The sequence below is a fragment of the Medicago sativa genome, chromosome 1, assembly GCF_051527215.1.
Source record: "Medicago sativa cultivar Bolivia chromosome 1, Bolivia_mono, whole genome shotgun sequence".
NCBI lineage: Eukaryota > Viridiplantae > Streptophyta > Magnoliopsida > Fabales > Fabaceae > Medicago > Medicago sativa.
Window position 1 is genome coordinate 66,255,305 of NC_140749.1, and position 12,193 is coordinate 66,267,497.

The window sequence follows — 12,193 nt, forward strand, 5'->3', positions numbered from 1 at the left end:
CAGATGCTTGTCCTTCATCCTCTGATCAGCTCACGAAGGGAAGATTCGAATTTGTTTTCAAGTTGATTTCATATTTCCAATTTTTTTTTAAAGTATTATTGCACGATAAATGATAGTTGTACAATTATATTTTGACAATTTTTGTGGCAATTTTCTTTCTCATACTCATATTAATTATGTTGTTACTTTCTCTCTTTATTGTTTTGTTGTGTTAATATCTCATTTTATTTGTAAATCTATAATTGTTTTATAAGTTGTCATAAAATAGTTGTTCAAATAACACAACTCTTATTGCACCGCCAGAAGAGGATAAATAATTTGAGGATGGAAAATCGATATTGTTTCGCATCAAAGTTCAAAACGAAAAAGCTATCATCCAGGAGAGGCTGCCTAATTTTGTTTGAATAAATATTTAGTTATTCATAAACTACTAATTATTATGTACTTAGTTTTTAGATTTTAAAATGCTGCAAAAGGTTTTGTCCATTAACTAATAACATTCTAAACAATTTATCTTCTGATTTGATGATTGTCACGGTTAATAGAATAATTGAATAGTAAGAAGAAAAAAGACGATGAGAGTTATTATAATTATGGACAGTTAATTTGAGTTTTCTTCATCACAATTACTCTAGTTTTTTGGATGTAATTAGACTTTGTAGTTGTATGGCTTGAGAGAATTTGCAATATTATGTGCAAAAATTGAACTCATTTTTTTTTAGTTGTATTTTGTTTATTCTTTGCTTCTTGTGTGATGATATTCTTTGGTTGATTTTCCAACAACTCCATCAAAACAAAGGTTCTGATCAAGGGAGAATTGTTTGTTGAACACAATGATACCCTTGAAGTTGGATTGAGTATGTATCTATCATCCAATTATTTAATGATATGTCGTATTTTTGTATTAATTTATTTAAAAATTAAATTAAATTTTAACTAAATTATGCCTATGATGTACTGGTACACAACAAATTTCAAGTTACTTAAGAATTTACTGAAAGGACTTGACTAAAAAAAAAAGAATTTACTGAAAGGATATTCAGTTCACACAAAAAAATATACTATAATAATTATAAAGGCTCAACAAATTTCTTATGTACACCTAAGAAATTTCAAGATACCCAACAAATTTCAAGGTATAAGAGGTATTCGGTTAAAAATATATATATATATATATATATATATATATATATATATATATATATATATATATATGGGGTTTGCTAGAACACACCCACTAGTTTTTATGTGGGAGTGTTTTAGCAAGTTATAACTAAAAAGTTAATAAATACACCTTAAGGTGTATGTTGCTATAACACACCTTCTAACAAAAACAAGTGGGTGTGTTCTAGCAAATCCTATAGGGGTTTGCTAGGATACACCCACTTACTTTTTAGAAGGAGTATTTTAGTAAGTGAATAACTAAAAAGTGGTTAAATACACCCTAAGGTGTAGCTTTGCTAAAACACTCCCACATAAAAACTAGTGGGTGTGTTCTAGCAAATCCATATATTATATATATATATATATATATATATATATATATATATATATATATATATATATATATATATATATATATATATATATATATTCCACATGCACTATTGTCACAATTATTGACAATGATGTCTGGTTGAAGCCAATTCTCTAGTCAAAAAGCTTTTTTTTTGTTACGTCATAGTTAGTCTCTCTTTTATATATGTAATTTCTTAATGATCAAAATTTTAACGAGTAAGCAAGAATTTTGATGATTGAAATTATAAGAGTAAGATAACTTTTAGTGTCTCAAATTTACAAAATGACTATTTAATCTTTAAATTAAAGAACGTCTCAACCAATTTAGTGTAATTTTTTATCATTAAAAAAAAAGTTAAATTTTTTTCTTCTAAATTTACTATAATAATTGTAAAGGCTCAATATTTTTTTGGTTACAAGTAAAGGCTCAATATGTTTATCTTAATTCAGTAAGAGATTAATTTGTAGTTTTTTCATATGTTTTTCTAAAAGTTGTTTTCTTAGGGTGACTAAATCACTAAATTAATTGATATTTTGAATTTTAAAAAGACTAAATTATTATTTTGCAATTTTTAAATATTAAATTGTCCAGCTATTACGATTTGGGAGACCAAAATATTGATTTAAGCAACTTTTATTGTTGAGTGACAAACACATCCTCCAAATTTCATAAAAGAACAAATAGTTAATGATTATTTCAAAAGTTTCGGTCAAAATATGAGAAAATGATTTTCCTACAACTGCACGTTTACGAAATTTCATGTAAGAATTGATTTTCATCGTTAATTTAAGATCGGACAATTTACATCAAATAATCAGTTTCATGTTGTTAAACGATCTCGTTGTCGTTGATTTACATCGAACAGCCAAGAGTATGAGAATTCATTTCAGATTCCCTAGGTGGATTATGCAGTTCATATATAAATTCAACACGGTACTAGTCAAGTACATAAGTAATCAAATATTAATGTAGGGGCCGGTTTTAATAAAGAATGAGTATCTCAAAGAAACTTGAGAAAGTAGGGGCCAATAATACGGAAATTATAGAGAGGGCTTATAGCCAAACCACGACAACATATTGCATGTCATAGGAACATAACAAATTGAATTATAACGGATTTGATATCATGTAAAGATTAGTTTTCATATAGTTTATAATTATATGAAACCATTATTATAAACCGTGATATAGGTTGCATGGCAAATTCACAATATGGTGCTATGGTGCTATATGGTGGTAACTTTTTTTATCAGAAAATTATTTAGAAATGACAACACACATAAACTCATACATGGATCACACTATTAATTAAATAGCTCATGGTGGACCAAATTTGAGACAAAGCCATTGTTGCGATGTTTCTCATAAACAATGAAACGATATATAGAGTATGATACATCACTTTCATGTGTGTTGATTTTATAGTAGATCTCTGCATGAAATGGACCAACCATGAGTATCTTGGTGCACTATAGGATTGTCTTTTCTTATTTGGAATCCTAGCTTTCTTTTAATGTTTTCTCACATTCATTCATTTCATATTTTTTTATTCTTCTCTTATGAGATATGAAACCATCTCGATATGAATAATATGACTTGAATTGTCAAAAAAAGATAATAATATCACTTGAAGATTATAATTATTGGTTTTATTGTCTAATGATTTTTTTACTTGTTTGTGTTTTGCCTTTTGTTTGATACCTCTTGTTATCTTCCCCATGTGCATGCTTGCTTTCATCCCAAACAAAGGTATACTCAAAACCGAATTGTTTGGCAATTCAAGTCTTTCATTTTACGCGCTCTCTTAACCTTGTATCGACATGTTATAAGTTAAGGTTCAAGTTAAATATTTATTTAATTTACCTCATGAAAAAAAATTGATGTATAAATATTATTAGGATCTCACTTCCCAATTACATTCTCGTCATATTTTGCATGAAATATTTGGCAAAAGATTATTGGAGCGTGTAGTTACGCTCCTTAGAAAAAAAGTGAGGAATTAGTCTAAGAAACAGTGTCCATTTTCAACACATGCAATTGTAATATAAAATGTATATCTTACGTTTTTCTTTTCTTTGACAAGAATGTATATTTTATTTAACAACCATCATAAATTAACACCTTAAATTTCATACTTTTATTTATGACATCACTCAACTACTCCTATATGTTAAACATAAGTTTCATCACCGTATTTTAAGGAAGAATTTCAATACAATGAGCTAGTCATTTTTTAAATCATGTGCTCATCTGATACTTTTTTTAAGAAGTCATGGGCTCTAATAATATATTTGATTCACGAGAGAAGCTTAAAACATCAAGAAGATCTCTATAGTGAACTAGAAGTGCATTAGGTTATATGTTAAGCTGTTTATTTTAAGGCAAAATTGTATCTGCGATTTTTTGAGCAATTATGATGATCATGATCAGGACAATAAATTGAGTCATATCGTAGTAATTGATGTTATTACAATTTAGACAAATTAGACATAACTCGACATTTACAAAACCGTCTTGTAAAGATAAGATTAATTTTGTTTATAAATATATTGTCAGATGTTACCTCATCTAATGTTAGACACTCAACAAATCACTCATGCTCATCGTCGGACATCCTGAGTTGTTATATAATGGTAATATGTTAGCAAGTGTTCAACGAACCTTAAATAAGTTTTTATACTATATTAGAATTTGAATAAGGTCTAACTCAACATATACAAGACCGACTTATAAAGTAAAAACTATATTCACTTATAAACATAGTCAAATCATATATCATTTGAACTCAACAAGTGTTGCTAATCAAAATGTTTAGCTTCTTGTTAGTAAAATCGAAATTAGTATGTTGTTATGCATATTGAGAAACTTAGAAAATTGAATGACGTTGAAGAAACCTAATTAATTTTAATTCAGGTTTTTAAATTTTGAATAAAAAATCATTTGAAAATATAATTTTAATTAAAGTCTATTTGAACTTATCACATCACCACCACAACAACAACTAAATTTTATCCCATCAAGTGAAGTCGGCTATATGGATTAAATTACGTCATAATGTTTTATCGTAAACCATATTTGAATCAAACTTATTAATGATCTCTAAATTTTTCTAATAGTTTTTATGGAAAAGCTAACTTGTTCCCTTAAGGCACAAGTTAATGAATCAAATATAGTAATTTTTTGTTGGAATGTGCGCATTGAATTTAATTGTTGAATATGTAATAAATGGAACGCACAAAACTTGAGCGAATATTTCTACTTTTTGGTTTTTAACATGTGTCATAAGGGCAATTAGCATAACCTTAGTTTTTATTATAGTTTTTCTAAGTCTTCATCAACCTCTTCTAACATGACTATCTTTCATCTGATCCACCCTCCTTATTACTTAATCTATAGGTCTTCTCTCTACGTGTCCAAACAACATTATAGACAAATTATTATTATTATTATTATTATCAGATTTTTTTGATGGAATTAAGTGAAAAGTAAAAAATGAGGAAATGGTGCATATATTGAGACTTAAAAATCTAACTCAAATGAATAAATGACTCCTTTTTTTCTTGAGGAGATGAAAAAATGACTTGAAGAGGATATTTCCTACAAATAAATAATTTAAAGGACGTATGCAATTTTGCCTTATTATCATTATTTGATTTGATGAGGACTTCTTTTTCTTATGTACATATTTTATTCCAACTATATATACATACATTATCATAGAGCAAAGGGCCTCTTGAATATTGACATCTTCATTTTACGTAGTACATAGAAACATGCCAAACACAAGAAATCTGAGGAACCTCAACCTATGTTTTTCAAATTCAACTCTTGAATCAAAATCTCCACCCACAAGTCCAATTTCTACAACTATCAGTGAAGCAGCTTCCTCACATCAACATCATCATCAAATTCATCACAAACCTTCTTCATCTACATCTGCATCTTCCCCGTCAATTATGATCAAGAATTTCAACTCTCTCTATGACCCTTCCTTAACCTCAGACCACACTTTATGCTCTTCTTCACTCTCTACCACCTTTACTACATCAACCTCTTTTGAACTCGAAGTTGAACCCGAACCTGAGCCAGCAGATTTCGCAGCAGCCTTCGCCTCTCAACGCTTCTTCTTCTCCTCCCCCGGTAGCTCCAACTCATTAATTGAATATACAAACACAGATTGCATTCAGCATTCTTCGGTACCACCAATGGATAAGTCCAATAGTATTGAGCGTGAGAAGAAACAGGAGAAAGAGAAAGAGGAGGTTTTGTTCAACGGAAGTGTGGCAGTACCGACCTACTCACCTGATCCTTATATGGATTTTAGAAGATCGATGCAAGAGATGGTGGAGGCGCGACCGGAGTTGATGGATGTGAAATCAAATTGGAACATCTTGCATGAGTTGCTTCTTTGTTACCTTGCTCTCAACCCAAAGAACACTCACAAGTTCATTCTTGGTGCTTTTGCCGATCTTCTCGTAACCCTCATGTCATTTTAGTCATGGTTTTAAATTGCAGTTGCGGTTGCACTGCAATAAAATGTAAGCAAAAATGGTCAATGTGACCGCCATCCCAATTGTGATACCGTTGCAGAGATCTTTAAAATTGTTATATTACGACTGCAATTGCAGACCACAATTTAGAACTATGATTCTAATGGTCTAGGTGTTAGAATTTGGATTTTTTTAGTTGTAAATTGAAATGATAAAAAATGCATGTAACGTGGATGGCAGATAATGATTTGTCTCATCATCATAAATTGATCTGCTACTTCCATTCATCCACGATGATTCTTTCTTAATTTGGTTAATTTTAACAAGTGAGTACTTGAGTATAGTACGTACGTGTGACTAAAAATTTTTGGTTTCTTTCCTTTGAAGGTGGGGAAACTCTAATCAAAGTTTTGGTCCCCTCACTTCTGCATCCATGGTCCTCTACTTCATCTATCACCATCTTACCTATTATTAATATTTTTTTTATTATATAAATAAATATAACCTACTATAGTTCTTGTTTTTGCTTTGGACAAAGACCTTTCAGGGAATTTGGGGCCTTGAGTCACGTTAATTTTATTGTTGTGGGGTACTTATAATTCACTAGTTCGTTTTTCTCGGTTACCTCTGAGCATCTTATTAGTAGTATAGTTTTGATTTGAAATTAGGATATGCAATCAATAAGGAAAACCTTTAATGTGTTCATTATACTAGTATATAATATGACTAGGAGTATGTGTCACGCTAATTTAAAGAAATGTGAAATTGATGGACTTCTGTGATCAAATTAATGTATAATAAAATGACATGTTAATAATGTTATGACATTGGTGAATGGTCACATTTGTCAAATTCAAATTCAGATATTTGGTCCAGGGTTCGATCTATGGTCGGTCCATACAAAAACACATAGTTGAAATGTATCAACTTTGGATTTCAGTTATCTTGAAGGATTAGTTTCATAAAAGACGTAAAGTGGTAATTTCTAAATATTTGGTCTCTTTTTAGATCTTGATGACACTTATAATTTAATTACTCAAATTCTTGGTAATATAGTAATGTGTTCATAACACTAGTCTAATATGGCTGGTAGTAATAATATTAATTAATTAATTAGTGGTTATAATATATTTGACATGTTGGGCTGTGGAAAGGGAAAATTCATCTTACTCAACTAATAAACAAACGAAACTCATTAGTTAATAGTTGTTTGATTGAGCAGAATCGATGCATCCAGACTATGAGAATCATGAGATGCTCAGAGAGTTGAGAAAGAGCCAAATGAAAAATCAGTAAAATAAAAAATTGACAAACAGACATAATCAAGGAATCTCGATTTTCTGCCCCCTTTCATTTTCATTTCATTTTTTGTATTTGGATTCTTATATTATTTTAATGAGATGCTGATGACCTGGGGGATAAGCCACGCTGAAGATTCATTCATTTTTATTTCCATTTTTCCATTTAGATGTATGGATATATACAACTCATGTTCCGATCAGAATTCACATTTATCATTAGAGGTAGAGTATTTTAGGTGATAGTTGATCAATGGAAGAAATGCTTTGATAATGGAGGTTTTTGGTCGGAATCCATTGAGGAGTTAGCTCTTAACGGCATACGTATTTTGTAAACACTTTTACGCTCAAGTCTGTGATTGAGATGGGTAAGAGATTTAGTGTAATGCATAGAATCATCATGTATGTAGAGAATCTTGTGGCCGATTCCTTTTTTTTTTTTTTGTTCGTCTCCTATAATTAATTAATTGGTTTATGATCAATGGTTTTTCAATATATCAAGGGTTAATTAAGTAAATAGTCCCTATAAATATTCAGAATTTTGTTTTTAGTCCCTACAAAATAAAATCACACTTTTTAGTCCCTATAAAATTTTCCATCAACATTTTTAGTCCATATAAAATTTTCCATCAGCATTTTTTAGTCCCTATAAAATTTTCCATCAGCATTTTTAGTCTCTATAAAATATTGGAGTTGACCTAAGTTTTACATCTTGAACAAGTCTTGCAATGTCCAATATATGATAAACAAGGAGGTCAAGACTGCATATATTAACTCAAAATCCTCAAAATGCATTTGTCATAAATATTTTAAGCTTGTATCTTACTTTCTTCTTTTCTCTTTTACTATCATCTTAGCATGCTATTTGATGTAGTTTAGGTATTTTGTGAAGATATCATGTCCAACTCGCTTGTGTAGTTGCTATTTGTTCAATGTGATGGTTCAACCCAATGAAGTCCCCCCTCGTGGTCCAACAAGGGTATCAGAGTTTGGTTCGACTTGATGAAGGAGCGGGAGAGATTTCTAGTGTAGGATTAAGGACATGGATCATCTCACACTTGAGAGAGATGTTGTGATGTATCAGGTGTGAGCTAAAGTCTCACATTACTTGGAAGAGTTGAGGGTGAACAACATATAAGTGAAAGATCTCATAAACTCAATGTCTTAAGGTTTTTGATGAAGATGTGGTGTTCAATCTCACTTGTGTGGTTGCTATTTGTTCAATGTGTCGATGCAACCGAGTGAGTCTTCCCCTTATGGTCCATTAGTGGAATCGGAGTCTGGTTCAACTATATAGGGGAGCGGGAGTGATTCTTTGTGTCGAATTAAGGACGCTAAGATTTTCACACTTGAGGGAGAAATGTTGTGATGTGTCAACATCACAACTGTGAGGTAAAGTCTTACATTTGATAGACGAGTTAAGATTGAACAACATATAAATAAAGTGATCCATAAATCCAATGTCGTGAAGTTTTTGGTGAAGACAAGATGTTCAACTCACTTATATAGTTATTCTTAGTCAATGTCAAGATCCAACTTAGTGGCACACCCCCTCATAACTCAACGATTCAAAATCGAACGACAATTGAAAAAACTAATATACATTAGAAGTTCTTATAAACTATACAATAACTATGTTGGTCATGATGACAATTATTTTGCCTACAAGGCATGATATTGTTTTGCAATATAATTATTTTATGGTAAGTATAAAAATTAAAATCTTACATACCACTCCACGATAAAGGGTGCATTTGTTTAGGATTTTTTTAGGAAACAAATCTATTTTTTACGTAAAAAAAATACTTTTGTCTTTTGGAGTGTTTGTTTAGAATATTAAAAAAATATTTAAAAAAATCATTTTTGACTCAAATGAAAAGTTATTAGAATTAGTTTTTTAAAAAAAAAATCTATTTTTTTAAAATAAAAGAATGACATAACACATGAACTAGTTAAGAATCATTTTTTTTAAAAAGGTGGTTTTTTAGTAGGAAACAAACAAAAATAGCATCAGATTCTTTTTAAAATTCCTAAAAAATTAACACAAAATCTATTTTTTTTTTAAAAGTTAAGAGACCGTTTGTTACAGATTAAAATAAAAGTGATTTTGACAATGAATAATTTAGAGAGATTTTTTTTCCTTTAAAAAAATTTAGAGATTTTATATAAAAAAAAAAATCAGAATCTATTTTACGTTTGTTTATTTAATAAAAAAAACTCTTTCTAAAAAATAATTTAATTTATTTGGATACACTTATTTTTTTTTCTCTCTCCTTTAAAAAAAATCTATTTTTGGATAAACTACCCTAAACTTTTTGTTACGTAACGGCAGCTTTAGCAAATCTATTCTTCTATTCTCTAATTATGAAACTTAATGTCTATCAAAAATACAATCTTACCCCTTCTTAATATTTTGACACGTCATCAAAATTATATCATTTTGTGTCTTTTGTTTCAACCTCCCTCTATTTTTTCTCTTTTAAAAACAAATTAAAACAAACTCACTCGATAAAACACACTAACTTAATCTTTTTTAAATAACAAACAATCTTAATCTTTTATTTTCTAATTATCTATTCTCTAATTGTGAAACTTAATGTGTACCAAAAATACAATCTTACCCCTTCTTAATTTTTTGAGTCGTCATCAAAATTATATCCTTTTGTGTCTTTTGCTTCAACCTCCCCCTATATTTTCTCTCTTAAAAACAAATTAAAACAAACTCATTTGATAAAACACTCTAACTTAATCTTTTTTTAAAGAACAACCAAACTCAAAATAAATTTTTCTATAATTTAACTTCTAAATATCTAAAGAGTTAAAAATAATTTACAATCTATTATCTTTCTCTAATTATTAAAGTTAATATTTCTCTAATTATTAAAGCTAATCTTTCTCTAATTATTAAAGTTAATGTAGTTTTGTAACAAAAAATCTATTTTTTTATATTTGTATCCAAACAATTTAAATTATTTAAAACATATGATTTTAATTACAATAATCAAACAAAATAAATCGTGATTTGTTTTATAAATTCTTTTAATTAATAGATATCAAAATGACTTTTATTTTAATTTGTAACAAAACGGGTTTTGAATTATTATTTTTTAAAGAGGTGGTTTTTATCATGATAAAAAAAATCTATAAATTATTGAATGTCGTTTTTTTAATTCGTAACAAATTTGTTATATATTTAATTTACATTTACTAAAAATAAACTTTATGATGTACATGTGATTTTATCTCATCATGTGTTTCTAATAAAAAACATTAATAAATACATTTCACTTATGAATAATATAAAAAATATAGAAGAAGCATTTTATACCGATACTTAAAAAAACACGGGAAAAAAAGAGGAAATAAAAAAGAAAAAGGAACAGGACTTTTTTTTGAGAAAAAAACATAGGACTATTTCTTAGTGATACATATTTTTACATCTAAATTTATTCAATTATATCCAATTTTTTGTTTACATTCAATTTATATTATATCCAATTGAACAGAAAAGAAAGAGTTACATCGAATCGAATGATCACAAAAAACATAACTTTGGGAGAGTTACAAAATCTTTCTCATTTATAAATTATACACGGGGTTAGTATTTATTATGAGAAATACAACTACTTTACATCAAATTACACATCTTCAAGATTACTTCTTTTGTATAAATACATTTTTTTGGTTTATCTTAATGTCATATTATAAAATTATTATTTTAATCGTTATTCATTATTAATCATTATATCCTTTCAAAGAATGACTATAAAAAAAACACAAGACAAACGTTACTCTCTAATTAATTAGACACTAACTAATATTGTTGTACAAAATCATACATAGGACAACAATCAGTCACATATTAATTAGTTAAATTGATTTTTTTTATGTATTGTATCTAGACATGGCAACAAAACTCATACCCACGAGTACCCATTTGAACCAAACTCAATTTGACGGGTTTTTCCCCGCTTTGACTCGGTTCGGGTTTTCCCCGATTTCAAAACACAGGTACGGGATGAATAACGATGATATAAGTATACCCACCCCGAACACATATAACCAAACTCGTCCTGAATGTAGAAAATCATTTCAATCACACAATCAAAGTCTCAGTTTATCAGATGACTCTCACTTCTCAGAGTTTTCTCTATTCTCCATCACCATAGCCATGATCTATTGTCGTCATTTCCTTGCAGGATAATGCATTGCAACATTGCGTCTGAGGCAGAAAAATACTTTTATTTTATTAAAAAAAATCCATTGCGGAGATATCCCAATCCGTCGGAGACGGGGATGAGATTCGATTTCTTATCCCTGTTGGATATGGATAGGGTAGCGGGTAAGTATATGATAGTAGGGTATGTGGACGGGGAAGGTAAAATCTTTCCCCACCTTCACCATTGTCATGCCTAATTGTATCTTCTAAATAATAGTGGGAGTAATTATAATTTACTAATTATAATTTGACATAAGAATCTTGCACGATATACATATTTATTGTTTATAAATTCATATAAAAATAAAAAAATGCTAAAAAAAATTACAAATATTTGTTAATGACATATAAAAATCACGGGATCATAACGTTCCCATTATCATTATTGTGATTTTATTATTTCTAATATTTTCACATATTCTTAGTCTACCACTTTATAATATTTAATAACAACTATTTCAATGTTTTTATTATTATCTTCATCTTTAGCATTAATTTTTTCTTCTTATTTCTCAATGTAAATAATATTGTAAATGTATTTTAACAGATAAATCGCGATGTAAGGATTAGCCCGTGCGGAGCACGAGCCCCATGCTTAGCACGGGTCTATCTATTGCTAGTTTCAAATTAAATAACCTATCTCTGGAACTTTTTTTATTCCAGCATA

At 29.0% G+C, this 12,193-nt stretch overlaps 1 protein-coding gene across 1 annotated transcript; it reads left to right on the forward strand.

The window, feature by feature from the left end:
- Positions 1-5,208: 5,208 nt before the first annotated feature.
- Positions 5,209-6,300, forward strand: LOC146956524 (transcription repressor OFP16-like). Its single transcript, XM_085729316.1, has one exon. The coding sequence runs from the start codon at positions 5,293-5,295 to the stop codon at positions 6,013-6,015; it is 723 nt and encodes a 240-aa protein (XP_085585442.1). The 5' UTR covers positions 5,209-5,292; the 3' UTR covers positions 6,016-6,300.
- The last annotated feature ends 5,893 nt before the right edge of the window (positions 6,301-12,193 follow it).

Excerpts from the sequence above, each read along its gene's own strand:
- LOC146956524 (XM_085729316.1), top strand. The coding sequence starts at position 5,293 with ATGCCAAACACAAGAAATCTGAGGAACCTCAACCTATGTTTTTCAAAT.